Source organism: Lepisosteus platostomus, chromosome 20 (genome assembly GCF_059453375.1).
Source record: "Lepisosteus platostomus isolate fLepPlt1 chromosome 20, fLepPlt1.hap1, whole genome shotgun sequence".
Taxonomy (NCBI): domain Eukaryota; kingdom Metazoa; phylum Chordata; class Actinopteri; order Semionotiformes; family Lepisosteidae; genus Lepisosteus; species Lepisosteus platostomus.
In genome coordinates this window covers 16,192,960-16,212,500 of record NC_142630.1, presented here as the reverse complement: position 1 = coordinate 16,212,500, position 19,541 = coordinate 16,192,960, and the positions used below count along the sequence as shown (strand labels likewise).

Sequence of the window (19,541 nt, the reverse complement as noted above, 5' to 3'; positions counted from 1 at the left end):
CAAGCTGCGCCTTCCTGCCTGCCTGCCTGCCTGCCTGCCTGGCTACAGCAGCCCCGGAAACGAACTGATCTCAGTATGCCCACCTCGTGACGCGCTGCAAGCCTGCCCCGGCCTGGACAACGGGGGCAGACGGGCACGCCAAGCGGCACAGGACTTCCACGGGCACCACAGCGCGTTGTGAAAACACACCCGCGGGATGCATCACTCCACTCCTCCAGAAACGTGCTTATATACAGTATCAAAGAAGAGGTTCCAACCTCCAGTGATGACTGATCCAGTTTCTGCTGCACAGCATCAAAGCCTGTACATTAGAATCTGTCTTTATTTATTCCAAAAGCACGGCTAGAATGTTAACACAGTATGTCACCTACGCTCTAGATGTATTTTCATCTGAACATATTTACTCTTTCACACATATCTGGGGCTCAGTCTGCGTTGAAAGGCATCATCACTTCTCAGCTGATAGCTTGCAAAGCGCCGGTATCTGACGGCGGCTGCTCGGTTTTTTCCGAGACTGCAGGGTTTTTTTTTTTCGCACTATCCTAACAGCTCGTTTCTGTCTTCCGTAGGGGGGTTAATTTGGTTTCGCCTCCTATTTGTATCTGACAAGCAGAGACGCTACCACTCGCTCCAGACTGACAGCTCCCCCATTTGCCCACATCGTTGCCTGTTGTCATCAGCATTCCTCTTACCGGAGCATGTGAGACTCTGAGAAATTCCTGCTCTAGTGCTCGTCAGTCCCCCCTTAACCGTACAGGTTTCTCTCTCTCTCTCTCCCTCTCCTGTTCCTCGTTTCTCATGTCTTTTGTAATCCATCTTCTGCACGCAAACTAGCACCCAAGAGCAGCCAGCTCCTATCCTCCAGCAAGGAAGGGTGCTTGCAGAGGGGAGACTGAAAAGAGAGCACGAAGAAGTATCTTCTGCGCCGCCCGTATTTCAGAAAGCCCCCCCAAAATCCCACCCGTTTACAGCACAGCCGGGCTTTCGTTGCGTCACTGACTTTTTCTTTTCTTAAATCAAGCATTTGGCGAAGGCCTCCTGCAAAAGGCTAGGCCCAGGCGGGCCGGTTCTGGGGCGCGGACGGCGACGGGCTCCTGTCGGGCAGCCAGCGCGGGCCCGGGAAGAGGAACCAGCCTCCTCTCGAAGAAGCCCGCCAGCCAGGCAGTCGGAGACAAGCCGCGCTGGGAGCCCACCAGCTCGCAGGGCCCGGGCTTCAGAAGCAAAACCAAAACCCTACGCGTTTCGATCCTCTCCGGTTTTCTTTGTTTTGCTTGCGCGCGCGTTCTTTCGAGATTCCCGGGCTCATTTCTTTTTCCTATTCATCAGGGCGCCGCAAACTGTCGGAACGGACCTCAGCTGCAGAGCAGGAACAGACTGGGGCTCTGCTGTCCTCCTGAGCACGCCAGGGTCTGCCGGCTGCTCTGAGACAGGCCGCGAACTGCACTGGGAACGCGTGTTAATACTGCGGGGGGGTAGTGAACTTTCGCTCAAGGTGGCTGTATAAAAATAACATCACAAGCCTGAGGACACAAGCTACCCCGACAGCTCACCTGACCAGAGGTGATTACTGACTCCTAGAACTGTCCCTCACTGTACGGCTGATTACACTTGGCTTGCAGTGGTCAGCCTCACCGTGCCAGTGGCCACTCCTGGCCAGAGCGACTCTAGCTGATGGAGATGGAGGGGGGGGCAGCTGTCCTGGTCGGCACCTGTGCAGGGATGGCGGGGCGAGGAGGCACGCACACACACAGACACACACACACAGCGACAGCCGCACGTCTCCGTGCCCCAGCCGAGCGGAGCAGAGCGGCACACCGAATGTTCTCCATTTGATCTCCAGGTTTTTGAAATGCTCCGCTGGGAAGGAGCATGCTCCAGATTTTTTTTTTCTTCTTCTCCCTCCAGTTGAGGCGATCCCAAGGCATTTCCCCGGCACCATCCCACACTGCTGCCTCGGCATGTCTGATGTGTAACGTGCTGGCACACCACGAGCTCACCCAGCCCACGGCTGCCATCGTCGCTCACACTCATGCATGGAGCGCGCGCGCACACGCACACAACCAGGTCACTCCGCGAGGAAGGAACAAAAGCACTTCTTTGAAACACAAATGGGGGTTGTCCAAACTACACCAGAAAGCTGCAACAGTGCTCCGGGAGGTCCACATTCCCTTATTCACAAGATAACTGCAACCTTCTGGATTAGCTGTCAGCTGGCCAAGCTTTGACAACACGGGCTGTCACCTGGATCCAGAGGAGCTGTTAATGGAGGTGAGGGCAGACAAGAGGGGCCCCAGAAAGGGAGACTTCCATTCCAACAAAGGGGGTCATTCTGCACACTGTTTCTACTGGCCGCGGCCCCAGACTCTTTCCACACCTCCTATCCTCCAGACTTGGCTCCAGAGGCCTGCGTGCGTTCTCCGACTCGAACCGCCCCCCTCCCCGTCGCCTCGCCGAGGACGCTGGCGTCATGGGAGAAGCAGGACTGCCAGCATGAGCCCCTGGCGAGAGAGCCCCCGGCCCACCAGGGCCTCTAAGCGTCCCTGACCTCTTTGTTAGCACCATTCCTGGTCACGTCACCTGCCAAGGCAACTCTCTGGGCCGAAACGTCGGCGGCTCTACGCTACAGGCAGCGCCGCCAGGGCCTCGAGGCCAGACCGACGCCTTCCGCGCGGCCCACAGGAACGATTCAGACATGCCTGCTGGCTGGCGTGACTCTCCCTTCGTGGAGACACTGCTGTCCGCAGTCCCGCCGCCCAGACTTTGCTGATGCGGAGCGATCAGGTCAATTTCCATACCCCACCAAAATTCACCTGAAGGCAACAAAAAGAACAAAGCACCTGACTGAAAAGGTGCTGTGCAACTGCTGCAGGCAGAAGACCTACAGGTAGTGGACAGAATAATGGAAAAGCCCGTGGATTTGAGGGGTACACTGAAGGGCTTCCACAGGAGTGGCTCATGTGTTCATTAAGCTAATAACATCCCAGCATGCTTAGAGTTTAGAAAAATGCCGGACAGGCTGAGCTGCCTATAATTACGGCCAGCATGGCTGCAAGAGGAGACCTCGTGACTTTGAAAGAGGGGCGATTGTTGTGGCACGTTCGGCAGGAGCTTCGGTAACCGAGATGAGCAATGCTGTCTGAGGTGATGTTACCATGACACTCCAAGGGGAAGACATCAGTGGCAAAGGGGCATCAGAGGGCAGAAGCACAGACTCCAGCATTATGACATCAGCACTTTAATTTGAACCACAAGGCAGAATGGGTGAGCAGCTGCAGATACACTGACTGCACATTTCAACATGGGGAGCACAGCCAGTTTCATTACAAAGAGGAAATGTACATTTATGATTCCAGTGGTGCAAAGAGCGTGGGCCCTGGACTTCTGAGCAATAGAGACCTGTGACATGCGACGTCAACGTTCACCATATTCACGGCCAACAGACGAGCACCAGTGTGGCATCATCCATAAGAACTCTAGTGAAGGGTCCTGGTGGTTCCGTCATATTGTGGGACACATTTTCCTGGCATGGTTTGGATGCACTCATTCCCTTCGAAGGCAAGGTCACTGCTAATTACTGCTTAATAGTACTGGCTTGATCACCTTCAGCCCATGTTGCAGCATTTCATCCCAGGTACGCATTTATGGGATATTCTGGAAGAACATCAGAGACAGCTTTGTCTATCACCTTCTACTGGAGCTGACTGGCTCTCATGGAAGAATGGAGCTGCACCCCTCCCGATGCTGATAGACTATTGTACACGGTGGCCCAGCACCCTATTAAAACACCTCACACTGGTGTTTCTATTTCTTTGTCCACTACCTGTTCATCAATATCTAATTAAGTGCTGTCTTACAAGCTCTCTCTCTCGTTCCAGAAAGCAAACACTGAGAGGCAAGATGGTCAGAGAACATTTTTCAGTCTCTCGCTTTTCGTATAGGATTAGAATTGGCTGGTTTATTCAGCAAAAAAAACATCACTACTACTCTTTATTTTGCTGGTTATCTAGTGTACAGGGGTTAAGATATGGGGGGCGGGGGGGGGGTAGTTTGGGGCAAGTTATTATGTATAAAAAAGTAGAGGAAATGAAGGAAATAAAAGTATAGAGACTCTGCTGCAGAAAGCCATTGCCTCATCCTGCTGCCAAGGGGTGTTGGAAATGAAAGCACAGTGTACAGCGCAGGCCTGTGCTCTGTGCCGATGGCCCCCGGAGAGCTGGAGCAGAGGTGGGCTCTCCAGACAGCAGAGCAGCACTACAACGAGGGCAAACGGGCTGTTCGAACCAGAGTAGGACAAACTGCACCTCTATCACACTGCTTGTGAAGCACCCCAAACGGCCCGCAGGATCAGCAGCCTCTCTCCCGCACAGGCACTGAGCTGTCACGAGAAAAACACACACACTGTGCAGGCACGAGCACTGCTGCATTCAGACACCCCGACCACATACCCATCGCACAGCACACCTGGGGCACCACAGCACACGCAGGCCTGAAACCCCTGCTGGCCCCAGGCGGAGGACAGACCGGAGCAGGAGGAATCAGTGAACACTCTCTCTTTTTAAAAAAACTACGAAATAATAAAGCAGGGGCTGGAATCCCCTGCAGAATCCACTGATTATTCTGCAATCTCCGGAACTGACAAGGGTGCTCCCAGGAGAGGGCAGATTTTATTTTTATATATTTATTTTTTTCCCCCAACTTTCATAGAATTTTCCTCCCCCTTATCCTTCTCAGCAACACGTTGGTCTCTGCAGACTGGCGAATGGAAATCGCGTCTTGCGCCTCGCGTCCCTGTCCCTGTCCCTGTCCCTGTCCCTGTCCCTGTCCCTGTCCCTGTCCCTGTCCCTGCAGCAGGACAGCAGGTCGCGCGAGGAGTCTGTGGCCCTCGCCTCCCCCTGGCCAGGGCGTTCGGCCGCTCTCAGGCACGGCACGATCACCAGCCCCCACCTTTGTCAACGAGGGTCTCTGTCTTCGGACTTCACGGCAGGGCGGGAGAAAACCCACACTGCTGTGCTGGAACACCCCCGAGCCAGCCCAGTGCACCCTGGACTGGACCACCGCCAGCAGCTGTCAAACCCACTGGGGTTCTGGGTAAAAACTCAACTGAATCACGTGCACATGCCTGGAAACGTCTTGCATTGCTGCATTAGGAATCTGAAACCCCGAACCGCATGACTTTTTGCATCCTATTATTAATACTTAGCATTATAAAGTCCACATTGATTTTATGTCCTATGAAACCGAGAGGCTCTGCTGAAGGTTTCTGGAAAAGAGTCTCTCCAGCAGAGAAACTGGATACTACAGACTAATCCTGCAGCTCGCGCTGGAGGGAGAGGGGGTGTTCAAACCTCTTTAGCCACAGTGCTCGCATGGCGCCTTACCAGCCGGGCAGTGGTGGGTGCGATGCTCGGTCAGCTCCGCCAGGCACTCGAAGTCCTGCTGGCAGTTGTCGCAGGTGAAAATGGCCTCGTCGTCCAGCTCATCCTCGGCAGCCCGGTCCTCGTGGCTCGTCACGCTCTGGCCGTCCTCCAGCGCCCGCCGGTCCTTCCTCTCCGCGTCCCGGTCCGCCCCTGGCACATCTGCGCCGGACACGGAGACACACAGGGGTCAACCCGGCGCACGCGCTACAGGAGAGAACTGACCCCCACGTCTGCAGGCTGACACGGCGCACGTGACCGTTCCCAGGTCTGCAGGTACATTGCGTTAGCAGTGCGGGTCTTACAGGGCAGTAGTGTGGAGCTGCGCTCAGAGCTCTGCACGTGTAACTGGAAGTTTAGGGAAGAGGAGCAAACTACTAAGTCCAAAATGACAACACTTATTCAATCAGAGAGAGCGCTAAAATGTGCTTTCAAATGTCATTTGCACAGTAGCGTGTGCATGAGAAAATCAAGCGCAGTGCCTTCCTAAATTACAGCATCTGAGCATCCTGTACTGTGTCCCACACCTTCCAGGGTAAAGACACACTGCTGCTGCTTACAGGACAACCAGCTTGGGAAACGGCCAGCCAGAACAGTCTGCTCTGCACTCGTACGGTTACTGTGAACCAGAAGCTGTTTCAACATGTCTGATAAGTAAAGGACTAAATAAACGGGTCACATTTAAAACGGTTTCTCAACAGGGCTCAAAACTCTTTTGTTACAGAGGCAGTAGTGGTCAGGGCTCGGGACCTATAACTGGAGGGTTGCGGGTTCAAGTCCCAGATGGAGTGCTGTGCTGCTGCTGTACCCCTGAGCAAGACACGGCTCTCAAATCGTGCCACTAAAATAGATTTCTATCTGCTTATATAGATAGATAATCTGCGCTGGATAGAAGCATCAGCAAATTAACTCGTAAGGATAAAAATGCTTCCTGCACAGGATCACACAGCATGACCCACCACTCCACAGATCCAGCGAACAGTGGCTTGAGATGCCTTAGAAATACAAGAATTGTACAAAGTTCTAGCAATACGATTAAAGACAGCAGAGCAATATCAACAGCTTCACTCAGGCTGCTCCATGAAAGCACTCTGCTGTGTGAATGAGTCTCCAGGTGACAATGAGAACTTTTGACTTTACTCATCTGGTCTTCTGTGTGGTCCGATTTTGAGCATTTTGCATTGAGCTCTAGTATTATTCAGTCTGTTTGCATTTCCTACCCCTTTAAAAGTACAATTAATTCTGCCCAGCTCTCTGACGTGTGTGTGCAGTTATGTAAAACATTTGGAATCTAAAACCAAAACGGCTTCATGCATTTGCACTGTATCAGAGCAAATATCAGAACGGTTGTTTCCGCTGATGCTTAAAAAAAAAAAAGGAGATGAAAGATGCTCAAATATCACAAAAGCGTCTGGGAAACCCTAGTGGCCATTCATCCCGTGTGTGGGGCTGTGGGAGAATCGTCTCCAGCAGTCCTCCAGCTTTCTTGTTCGTTTTCACACCTTATTATCACATGTTAAATGCTCTGATCCCAGGGCCAGTGCTGGGATCTCACAGAAAATGAGACTGGGCAGCGAGAGCACACTTTCTGCGAGGAGCTGAGCCTGGATAACAAAACAGGGACTAGGGATCCCGGCCCGAGGTAAGAGTTCTGTGGGAGAAGTCCAAAGAGAAGGAAGGAGATCAAGAAAGAATCCGTCAGCCACTGGTCCAGCTGCGTCAGGGACTGTGTGGGGCACTGCTGCCCAGCCCAGCTCAGCCCCTTGCAGGTGGGCCTGGCGGGGGGATTTTCTGGGAAGGAAGAGGCCATCTGTCCGGAGGCGTGGGAGCTGCCTGGCCTGGGGGCGAGAGCTGTCCCCCGACTGCCAGGACAGCTCACGCCCGCAGAGGCAGCAGCTGAGCTCAGGCCCACAGCCCAGAGCAGTGCGCACGCACCCACTACACCCACTGACTCGGGCTCCATCCCCATCTCCACTGCACAGGCGGGGCGGTGGCTCTGTGGCTCAGGATCTGCGCCTGTGGCTGGAAGGCTGCTGGTTCGTATTCCGCGGCCGGCAGAGGAATCCTTCTCCGTTGGGCCCCTGAGCAAGGCCCTTAACCCCAACTGCTCCAGGGGAGCTGTATAAATGGCTGACCCTGCGCTCTGACCCCAAGCTTCTCTCCCTGTCTGTGTGTCTTATGGAGAGCAAGTTGAGGTATGCGAAAAGACAAATTCCTAATGCAAGAAATTGTATATGGCCAATAAAGTGATCTTATCTTATCTCCTCCCCCTGCTGACATGACACACGGGGTGAGCCGGACACCTTGTTTTACACACAAACTGCATTTCTATCGTGGGGGCATCCCCACATCGTCCCTTCTCTAAGGAGTCACTAAATGCGTGGGGACATGGTGGAGAATTGTCCACACACTGAAGGGGAACAGCTTCCCACAGGCTCCAGTGCTCCGGGCCCAGGGGACGAGGGACGAGAGAGAAGCCAGGAACAGGAAACACTAGCCATCTTTGCAACCCGGAGTCACCAATATACACTCTGCAAAAGTTAAAGGGAATCCATCAGTGCTTTACTGAATAGTGTTTATTGCTCAGGGGCACAACACATAGGTCACAATGCACAGGCTGTGAGAGGAAAGCACAAGCACAAGCACAAGCACAAGCACAAGCACAGGACAGATCAGCCTCGTGTGCACATTTCCTGTGTCGCTCACAAGAGTCTCCCGTTTTTAAGGCTGGAGGTGGGGATGGCTTGTGCCCATGCAGGCAGACACAGTCGCACGGGTGGAATAACAAAAAGGCCTGAAAACAGGCCACATCTGTGCGCGCCGCTGCTGGACGGGAGCCACGCAGGGCCCTCCCACCCCCCTCACGTGACCGTGCGCGCGGGGCCGAGCGCAGCCTCGGAAAGAGAGGAAGAGGCTCGGGAGCACGGCGCCAGCCCAGGCCTCGGCTGCCCACGGAAACTGAGAAACGAGGAGGCAGGTAGCCCCCACCCTCCTCCCCTCCTGCCCCCGCGCGCTCGTCGCGATGGATGGGGGGGGACCAGGAGAGAGCGGGACGTGCCGGCCAAGTATAGGAGCAGAACTGCCTGGCACACAGAGACGCTGGCTGGTAGGGGGGCCCCCCGATCCCCCCCCCCCCCCTCCACTCTCGCTGCACCCCTCTGCTCGCTCTTTCCAATAAGCGATTGCAATCTCCAGAGGTAAAATGGGTCTCGCGAGGGGGCCAGAGCACACTTCATTTAGAAACCCACACACTGCGCGGCCCTCCGTTATTACTGCACAGAGTATCATCTCAGTACAGTACAAAATTGATACATAGAATCTCGCCCAGGTGCACCAAATGGAGCTCCGATAGGGGCTCTGATAAAGCACCGACTCCACAATTTGTCTGAGAGGGGGGGAGTCCAGCCTCTCCAGCGCCGTGCACTTGATTGGATGAAGCCCTGGAAGCGCGCTGGCTAACAAATGAAATAAAAACAAAGGCACGCCGAGCCCAGGCGCTGGGAGCATCTCGCCGGCTCCCGCCCGCTCCTGCGAAATCAGCGTTCTCGCGCCGGAAAGAGGGCCGCGGCCGGAGACGCCAGCCTCCTCGCGGGGGGGGAAACGACATCAATCACGCGCGCGCACGCGCGCACAGAGCGCAGAGCGGCAGACTTCGCCCCGGCGCCTCGACTGTTTGGCAACACACCCCGAGCCGAGAGAACGCACAGCTTCCGACCAATTCCTCTCCGCCAGGTAATGGTTTTCGCTCAAATTCAACCGAGACGCTGAAAAACAAAACTTGGCTTTCCAAATAAATCAATTACACTCACTGAAAGAGCTATCCAAGGGAAGCAACAATTTCAAAAGGCTCATTCAGCTCGACAGGCCCTCTTCAAGGCCCTAGAAACTTAAGGATATATTGCTCGTTTATACTTCCCATGCTTGCAATCATAATTGAACAAGCACATTTCAATCAGAAGGCTTTAAAATGGAACACGCACATTTTGCTTTCCTGGTTTCTGAGATTTTTCCTGGGCTATCAAAACCACGCTGTACATACTGCAGAGAGGTTTCCTGCTCTGTACCAGGACCACTGACCCACACAGACCAGGGGACCGGACAGCAACCCCCCTCTTCCCCCCCCAGAACCAGCAGACAAAAAACCTTTTTGATATTTATTGCACTAAAGATAAAGCCAGGAGAGTTTAGGCAGCTCACTGGGCTTCGGACAATGGTTAGAGCCGTCTTGTTCTCCTGCCCTGCTCAGGGATTACAGAAAGCTATGGAGTGGCTTTAACCTGGCTGTGACCCTCCTGCGACATGACTCCTCGCTCAGCTCAGGGACAGCCTCAGACCCGTCACTGAGCCTTTGCATAAAAGCCAGTGGAAACGCATGGGAGTTCTGTACTTTCATGGTCTTGCAATACTTTAGTCACCCATTTTGTCTGGAAGACATTGGCGCTGTAATTGTCCACACCTCACTGCGACACTACCACATTCTCCGTGTGGGGAGTTTTAAGCGGAGGCTGCCGTTCCACATTCCGAGAACGTTGCCGTCAAGATCTTAGGCTCTCCCCCCCTATAAGGAAAATACAATTGTTTTGATGACTCTGGAACTGAGCTGTCCCTTGCCGTGTTTGGCGTTGCTTGCGACAGCTTTGGACTCCTTTGTCTTCTCACTTCTTCTCCTAATTTCTGCCCATCCCTCTCCAAGGTCCTGCGGTACTTCTCAAGAGAGGGTCGAGTTGACCAGTGAGAATCTGGGTCCGTCTCCTCACCCGCAGAAAGGCCTGAATGGAGTATCGGGCCCGGGAGGTCAGTCAGAACCGAGCCTGGGCCTCGGCACCAGCCAGCTGCAGCTCACTGCCATTGCGACCCCCCCCTGCGCCGAGCTCGTGTCAAGGACTGAGACAGCGGAAAGCTTTGGCAAAAGGCTTTTGTTTCGGAGCAGCACAGTAAGGACTATCCATCTGGACTGCTCTCTCCCAAGACCGGGGGAGTCCGCTTGGATTCACCAGTGACGCGTAGGGCACCCCTGAAATCACTCCAGCACCCCAGCGCTGACAGGGTTAATCACCGCTAATGTTTCCTACTCCAGGCCAGGCTCGGAACCGGTCGGGCGCTCATTTGTCATTTCTGACACATCCCAGCACTGCTGGTGGATGGTGTGGAGGTTCCTGGCGGATTTAATTATCAGGGAGGCTGTGTACAAACAGGTTGTTTGTTTTTCATTCTGGTGTGGTAAACTGCTCCCTCCCCCTCCCCGCACCCCACAGCGGCTAGCCGGCTGCTCTCCTGGCGCTTGCGCAGGGAACAGGGAACGGGAGCTCATTCCCAGCAGGGCTGCCGGAAGTGCCCGAGGAGCTGGGCACAGGCCGGGCGGTGACCTGGGTCTCTGCGTCTCTTCTGCAGGGCCCGGAGACCGGAGAAGATCACGGGTTTAAAATCAAATGTAACCGAGCAATTAAGACGGCCGTGCGCTTTGATACACTGGCACCTCGAGCAGGTTGGGAATTCCACCTCTTCCACCATCTCAACACCTGCTCTGGAAAAATAATCACTTCTTCAAGGACCAGCGTGACATGTGCTAGCAAGTGTGAAGAAGGCGAGGAAGGCAGGGAGGAAGAGCTGGAGAACCTGGAAGCTGAGCAGGACCCCAGCGAACAGCCCCAGATGTTAATTGCCCACCCCCTCCCCCCCAGGAGTCTCTGTGTTCTTAAGTGTGGGGTCGAGGGCCCAGTTCGGCATAGCGCCGAGCCAGAGGAGAAACGTTCTACAGTAATTAACCAGTATTTCCCAAGAACCCCTTTTTTCATCTTATTTTTAATTTGCAGTGGCACCTTCTGCTTCCTGTGCTCGCTCCAGATCACCTTAATTGGGCCAGGGCTGTGCACACTAAACCCCCCCAACCCCACACACGTGCCCCCCAAGGAGGAGGGAGGACCTAGATCGTTCATAACCGTTACCAAACACGGCCTCCCGCTAATGAAAAAAGAGAGCCATTGTTGTTTCCGTAATTAAGGGCAGAGCGCTTCACGTTTGAGGAAATTAGACGTATTTATATGCTTTAATGTTGCTGAGGAGGCACGTTGTTCTATTTGGTGAAGCTCCTAATTAAACCTAATTTGGGTGATGTGTTTTTATATGGTCATGCTCTCTCTCCGCATTCCTTTTAGATTGTAGTAGCTAGAAAATAATTAGTATCTGAAGCGGATCTACAATTTCACACAGGCTGCTAATTCAACCAGGACTGGAGCAAAAAAAAGTTTAGCTCCATTTACATACCGCACCAGGAGCACTCGCAGTTTAACCTGGGAAGAAATCCCAAAACGAGGCTGAGGTGGCATCTGCAAGCACGTTCGTGCTAAGGGCGCTGTTTGTTTTCATTTATTCTGTAAATCCTTTTCATTTTTAGGTAATCCTTTTGAAATTAGAGGTCTTAAATGTGAAATGATTTTTTGAGAAATGCAAATAATGCAGTTTGTGTATTGTGCAGATATTTTTGATCTGCAACAGAAAAAAAAAAAACCTGCCTAATAAGTAACGCAAGGCATTTTACAAAAAAATTCTTTCAGCACATTAACACCCTTCATTAAAAAAAAATCTTGAACAGTTGTAAAGGTATTTGAAAACTCTCGGTAAAACCAGGTTTTGCTAAGACTGTTCAAGCAGCTAGCTGCATCAGCATGCATAGGCTGCAAAGGACAGGTAAAGGTTTATTCCATGCTGAAAGGAAAAGAGACACAACGTTTCGGCTGAAAAAGGCTCTGTCTCTGGACAATGGACATGGAATAAGCCTTGATCTCTTCCTTAGCTAAGACTGTCCTGACGTGTGTGGTTTGTAACCTGACAGGCTGGGAGTGACTCCCGGTTAGATTAAGACCAGAACTGGCTCAGACGGGCATCTTTCCTCAAGGAACAAACCCCTAGCAGATCAAAGGGAGTCTGATAACTGACATTCATTCGGCCAACGGTGAAATCTGGACCAGGTCAGGCCAGTGGGCCCTTCCAGAGGGGCGATTCTCAGTTCAGTTCGTGGTGGCTGGGCTGGGGCTTTCTGCTGCTCTGAGAGCTACTAACCTCGGCTGTAGTGACAAGCTCAAGCTGAAAGCAGGACCCAGTACAAGGCCACACTGGAAACACGAGCAAACACCTCCACTCTGCACCGACCGGAGGTGGAGCTATTTTACTATTTTTGGTCGTGCAACAACCCTACGGTGCATTTTCTCACATGCCCAGCTGCTTAACATATTATAAAAAGGAAGCAGCCTTGCTTGAACTACAAACAAAACCGGCAGGGGTTCTGAAGTCAGCGGTGAACCGGAGCACACAGGCTTCTGCCACCCCTACTCAGCAGCTCCTCCTCACAAAACTGTTCATCCAGCAGAACCCAAATACACTTGTCATCTCATCAATTATGCAAGGTTTAAGTTCTCTTTAATTAGACCCAGAGTTTATCCACTTTCACTGTAAAATATTTAAGGCGGCTGCTTGAGAAGTAAATTAGGGGTCTGATGTAATATTTAAACTCGGGAGAGGAGGGAGGGCTGTTCTAACATGGCGCCTGGTGATCAGAGGGCGGCAGGTTGTCAGTGGAATGATTCCAGGCCAACATCGTCCGAGCTGAGCTCCCGCTAGAACAATGTAGTGCGATGGGGAAACGCTGCACTTTGGCACCTTTCTGCAAACACTTAAACATTACTTTTTAAAAACCATCTACCGTTTGGGATACTAATACTTAAGGCTTGTGACAGACTTATCTGTAGAATAGCAAGAGAAGAGAAATGAAGTGGGCAGGAATGTGTTATTAGGACAGCAGAGCCTGCACCAGTATCACTCAAAGCTCCACACGGCAGGTTAAAGGCCATTCGTGTAGGTGAAGAGCTCCTGTTAGATGTGTGCACCGACCCCCACTTCCAAAATTTTCAAGGAAATAGGGAGCAGGACAGGTAATCACGCCAGCAGACTGGGCTTCTCGGGTATGACCATGAGCCCCTGTGCCCCTGCAGCTGGACAGTCCTATTCATGGACAGCACCTGGTCATTCGTTTAAGAAGACGTCATATTAAGACAAACCCCTTGCAGACTCCTGGGATCGGGTTGGGTACTCCTAATCGAACTGATGACAAGACCAGCTCCACCGGTAAAGGAGCTCACCCGAGTGTAGGCCGAGCTCTGTGGTCACGGGTTCGAGCCTGGACTACTGTGACTGGGGTCCTCCCAGGCGGTGGCGTACAATTGGCCGAGCCCTACCGAACGCAGGGTGGGATTAGTTGGCCTGTGTCCTCTCGACCACACAGAGACCCCTGGCCTCCAGGACTTGTGGTGCTGTTGGTGCGACACGCTTCTCCATCCCGACAGGACTGCAGTGAGATGTTAAAAATAATAATAAAAATAATAATAATAATTACTTACACTAATATAGCGCTTTTCTGGACACTCCACTCAAAGCGCTTTACAGGTAATGGGGACTCCCCTCCACCACCACCAATGTGCAGCATCCAAGTAAGAAGGATGCTGCACAAGGGCAAGGGCAAGTAAGAAGCATCTGCCTACACTTCCTCCTCCTCCTCCTCCTCCTCCTTCTCCTCCCCTGTGTTGCAGGTGCAGAGCTCGGACCACCAATCACTGACCACTCCTGGCACAGCACAGACATGTGGAACACTATCAGGATGGCCAGCAGGGTCTTCACCTCCTAGAGACACTGCTGTGCACTTCCTTCTGCGGCCTTACTGCTAATATTACCTCTGGCTCTCCAGGGAGCTGCATTATTAAAGTGTAAACAGCAAACTATTTAAAGTTAAAATCACCATTCTGATAGGATCTCTGGTGGCTGTGTTTTGAAAAGATGAGAAGCACCAAAGGGAGATGTGTGTGGATCTGTGTTCCCATCTCCATGTAACAATGTTGCTCTCCTGGGGCAGAAGCGGCACCCATCCTGCAGGCCCTGGGAGGCAGATGGCACCCAACCCCACCGACAGGAGCACAGCAACCACCCACCAACACGCTCACCTGCGCCTTTGCTTGTTTTTACACACGTGCCTCCTTTCTCACATTAAAACTGTTTTCCTGTCATTGCCTTGGGGAAATTAAAAATATATTACATACCCCTGGTGGTTTGTACAGAGACTTCCAGACATAAAGAGAATCGGGGAGGAGGAGGAGGGAGGGGGGCACAATGCGACCGAAAAAGAAGAGTATCGGGATGAGAGGGAGGGTCAACAGCTTCCTCATTAAGAGTTTTTGTAAACAGCCTAAATGAGAGCAATTTAATACCATCGAAACTGGAAATATAGAATCACACCAAAGGAGAAGGGATGGGTGTTTTCATGTGTTTGAATTGTCTCTGCGTGATTCAAAGTTTCTCCTTTTAAGAATTCAAAAGAAAGGCAAAACATCTCCCCCAGACAGCACTCTTCTCCCCGCTCCAGCAGGAGTGTGTCCTGGGTTCAAGGCCCGGTGGACTGTCCCCGAAGGGCCTTGTGTGTCTGACGTCCGAACGACACCGCAGTCCCTGTTCCAGCCTGCCCAGTCGCGTGGGCCGCAGAACTGACCTGCTCTCTCTGACCACGCCTGTGACCTGCCTGTGCTCCAGCATCTGATCAGAGTCACAGTGAGACGCAACAAGGTGGCGCCCATAGGAAAGAGGGAAGGCCTTGAGCACACGTCCAATATCCTGGATCCCTATTCCTCCTGGGCCAGGCCCACAAGTACAGAGGACTCAAAAAAAGCGAGTCACGGGGAAAGTGTTGTTTAGGGGCAAGGTGGTCAGGAATGCAGGGAAAACAACACCTTTGCTCAGTTTCGAGAAGGTCATAATGAGATTAGGCCCCATGATGCATTCTGAGTAACATCCAACAGGTTGGCCCTCTATCTGGGGCAGGCTCGGGGGCAGGGTGAGCCCCTGAGCCCCCCCCCCGCCCCCCAGCACCGGCACAGGCCTTTATAGAAGTGCTCCATCACAGCCCAGGACCAACACAAACAGGAAGACCATAAAGAGCAAAGAGCAAGGGCTGGCAGGCTGGGCCCTGCGGATTAGTTTCACTTGCTCAATATAGCTGCTGCAGGAAACTGTCTGCCAACGTTCAACTTCACAGTGTAGACTGGCACTTACTAAAAACGCCTCATCTTCAAGACTCCTAGCACAATCAGACCTTCCATAAATTTAGAATCCCCAATTATTTTTGTTAACGCCCACCTGATTCTGGATTAGACAACTGTGCGTGTGAGAGTGAGCCTCACTCTCAGGGAGTGGGGGGGGTACTTCCAAACTTCGCTTCAACCTGAGTTTCGCCATCCCCTCAGGGCTTTGAAAACGCACGGCATCGAATACAAGAAATGTTTAAAAAAAACACTTTATCGTGTGTTTTGAACGCCAAGATTTCATTCGGGTTTTCATTGCAACATAATTACTGGATTGATATAATCAAGCTCATTATTACCTCAATTAAAGTCCGGATTTTCCTCAAATATTTCGCATTTGATGATTTCAAAGATGCCCTTGGTCCAGGATATAATATCTGTAAAACTTTATGAGGCTTGAATTGAAGTGCTAATCACACCCGCTGAGAAAACAGTGCTCAGCTGGCACGAAAAAACCAGGAGGCTTTGTGAGCCCCTGCTTTGCCACTTGAGGTTCCTCCATTCCCTAAAACCTGCTCAAAAAAGACTGCCTAGTATTCCCTGAATTTGCTCACAGTGAAATCCTAGAAGCCGTCCCAGGGAGCAAGAAAGGAGAGTGCAACTGGCCCACAGACCTGTGGCACAAACAAGCCGCCTGTGAGCGCAGGCCCTGGGCTGCTTCTTGCCTACACTGCGCACACACAGCATTTTCCAACCCCCCAGGACCTTCCTGCAATCTCCCTACGTCAGTAAAGAGCCTCTGCAGCACAGGCACCTCACGGGGGGTGGGGGTGGGGGGGGGCTGCACCGGCGCACACAGCCTCAGCGCCACCCCCTGGGGAGATCCTGTTTCCGACTGCTTAGAAGAAGCCAAAAGGCAGTGTGAGCCACCAGAGTGCTCGCTAATAAATACGGCCAGTGTTCTCTCCAAGAAAACATCACCATTGAGGTCCCTGCACGCCACAGGGGGCGAGGCAGGGGTGGGGGGGTGGGGGAGATTTAGACTTATATTGTGCTGCCTTCCTCTGCCACAGCCCCGGCTGTGATCGTGGGGAAACTCCCCCAGGGCAGCAGGATGTGGCTGGAGACTGGCAGACAGCCTCTGCCACTGGTGCCACATGCTCTGCCCCCCGCCTGAAAGGGCCCAGTGTCTCTCTCTCTCTCTGGAGACAGGCTGGCAGGGTGCGAGGTCCCAGGGGAAGAGACTTGGCAGAGCTCTGTGTACAGAAAAAGGTCAGGACAGAAGTACTACCGCCGCAGGCCTCGAACAGAGATTTTAAGCAGACAGAGCCGTTCGCTCTACGACGCCACCTTAGAGTTTTTTTGGAGCACAAAAGAATATCAGGCTCTCCTTTTCTTTCCGCAAGCAGTGCATTTTACTGGCCATATGGAACAGATATTAAAGATTTTTGCTTCAGTGGGTAGTCTTGGAGCCATTGCAGGAATGTGACATATAGAATGTAACCCCTGCTCACTATCTGACAGCTTCCTGGCAACCGCTGGACTTGCAATCACAGAGCAGATACCTGTTTGGACAGCGGAGGACTCCCAGCTCCCTGTGAACTCCGAAGACTCTCCTTCTTCCACTGCAAGACAAAGACAGAGACGGGGGGCTTCAGAGTGCGACCTCTTATTAGAAAGACATGCACACTACGGGCAAGAGGGGGCTAAATGCATTTTTCAGGAAGGGCAGTTGGACAGGGTGGGCCAATATGTAGTCACATGATGCAATGGTCAACAAAAAAACAAGAGCACACATTTTTAGAATTTGTCTCCTTCTTTCTTAAACCGTCTCCTCTGGAGAAGCTCTAGCCGAGACCCATGACTGCACACGCGCTGGGGCCAACTGAAGAGAAAAAGACAGCACCACGTCCTCCAGGACTTCCTGCAGGTCTACTGCCTCCCCCCCGCCACTCTTCTGTGCAGCCAGGCTGCAACCCCAGTTAATCATCGACTGCAGAGCTGAGAGCACAGGCAGGGAGCTTGTGTCTTCTCCCTGCCTCAGGAACACAGCCCCCTCCCGCCACATTCCAGCAGCAGGTAAAGACAGGAAGGCCCGGACGAGCGGCGCACTTCCTGGGCATTGAGTCTGCTCACAGGAAGCGCCGCTGGTACACAGAATCCAAAACAGGAAGTCCCGGTCCTCGGAACACAATGAAGACGTCCCACCAGCACGAGTCGAGGGCTGGCCGTTTTGACCTCAGCTGAGCAAACGGCTGTGCTGGTGTGACTAATAAACACAGACACCCTTCCCCCCTGCCTCCTACCAAGGCTCTTCTCATTGTGTTTCCATCCCAGAGGTACCGGGCAGAGCTGGCAGCACATACTGGGTCAGAGGGGACCGCAGAGCAACCCCCACTGGAAACGCAGGAGGAAAGGGTTTGCACATACCGACAATCGGAAAGCCCACAGGAGACCAAAAGAGGGACAGTTTGCTGATAACCCCCCAACCCCCCCAAAAAAAACAACTGAAGACAAATCAGTTTGCTGTCTGCGGTTTCGCTCAGATACGCGAGCAAGGGCAGCCCTGATTCTTTCCTCAAACCGCCCCTCCCGTCCCAGGTCTCGCTCACTAACGGGCGCCTACCAATCACAATCACCCCCCAAAACACGCAAGCGCACCCCGAGGCAGGAGCCCGCCGCTCCACAAGTAAGGAAGACGGCCAGACAGGCCGGCCCCCCATCACCAGACCTCCACACTGACTGGCGCGCAAAGCCGGCACCTCAGAGCCCTCTCCGCAACGGGGCAAATGTCTCCTTTAATGGATGCGTTTACTGCCTGGTCCCTCATATTCTACACACCGCCAAGAGAAATACCTTCGATTCCCGTATATAAACAGATATCTTATATACACACGTGCCTTTTCAGGGCAGAACTTCCAGCGCCAAACAGGAACTCCAGCACTGCTACCAGCAGCCCCTCCAACTCACTGGAGACCGGCCTGCTGTTAGAAAACGGGGCGACACTGTACCCCGCCGCCCGCGCAAGGATGTCACAAAGTGCAGGGGCGCGCCACAAGGGCCCGTCTTCCGGCAGGCGCCCCCATTCTCCCAGGACGATTCCACAAACAGAGGCAGGGCTGTCACTTTAACACCAGACGCAAAGTCCACCAGCGGCACTGCGTTTCACCTTGTTAAAATAGTTTTATAGAGTTGCACACAAAAAGGCATGTTCCTGAAATTGACCACTTTTAAAAAAAACCCAAATCAGCCCTGGGTTTCCCTCCTGCTCCGGCTCTGAGCCCTCTCATTCCTCGTCTCTCTTGGGTTTCAATCTCACGGCTAAGACACCCGACTGCTCCGGGCCCTCCAGCTCGGCGTTAAAAGCCAGTCCTGGGGTTCCCAGGATACCCAAACACGAGCACGCTTTCTCAGCAGCTAGATCCTGGAAGGAGACTTTGCACATCGCCCAGACAACTCATCGGGTACGCAAACGCTTCCACCTCACGAGCTCCTGCGTTCGATACTCCTCTCGTCATCACTGGTACTCAGCTTCCTTTAATGTACTGGATCTAGAACACCTGTAAAAGCACAACCACTGGGATCTCATTCCAGAAGTGGCCGGCGTGTTTTGCTGGGAGCGAAAAACGAAAACCACCGCTTTATCACTCAAACTCCAGTTAAAGAAAGAAATCTCACAAGCCTGTGCAAATCCTACTAGCTTCATCGTCATCAAGACACCAGCATTCTTCTCAATGGAGAAAACGGCCATAAATTACTCCTAATCATGGCTCAGCTCATCCTCTATTTAACGCCCCATTAGGAAACTAATATTGGAGTTTAGTCAGGCAGCAAGATTTGCCTTGACCAGATTGAAGGTGGCAGTTTTCAGAGACGTGGAAAAGGAGAAGGGGGAGGAGGGATCTAGCTCAGTCTGCCAAGAGCCCTCAGTCGCACAGTATCCACACTGGAGCAGCTTGGTTCGGGGGTGCAGGGAGGAGCAGAGTGTTTTTACACCAGAGAATAATCAAATCCTTTCCCTCCACTTCGGAAATGGACGGATCAGGTCCTCTCACACTAAACCATT

The 19,541-nt window shown here is 52.7% G+C and overlaps 1 protein-coding gene and 1 long non-coding RNA gene across 3 annotated transcripts in view; one reads left to right on the top strand and one right to left on the bottom strand.

The window, feature by feature from the left end:
* LOC148644631 (uncharacterized) overlaps positions 1-6,097 on the top strand; it is a 6,240-nt gene extending 143 nt beyond the window's left edge. The window contains exons 1-3 of the long non-coding RNA XR_015928692.1: positions 1-303; positions 1,327-5,690; positions 5,949-6,097. The exon at positions 1-303 is cut by the window's left edge and continues 143 nt beyond it. This is a non-coding gene — a long non-coding RNA (uncharacterized LOC148644631). The remainder of the gene's footprint in view (positions 304-1,326; positions 5,691-5,948) is intronic.
* Positions 1-19,541, bottom strand: part of znf423 (zinc finger protein 423) — a 130,321-nt gene that overhangs the window by 89,975 nt on the left and 20,805 nt on the right. For both annotated transcript variants that reach the window (XM_088613925.1, XM_088613926.1), the window contains exons 2-3: positions 17,041-17,100; positions 5,379-5,576 (exon numbers count right to left, since the gene is read on the bottom strand). In XM_088613925.1, coding sequence (XP_088470051.1) covers positions 5,379-5,576; positions 17,041-17,100 — 258 coding nt within the window. The remainder of the gene's footprint in view (positions 1-5,378; positions 5,577-17,040; positions 17,101-19,541) is intronic.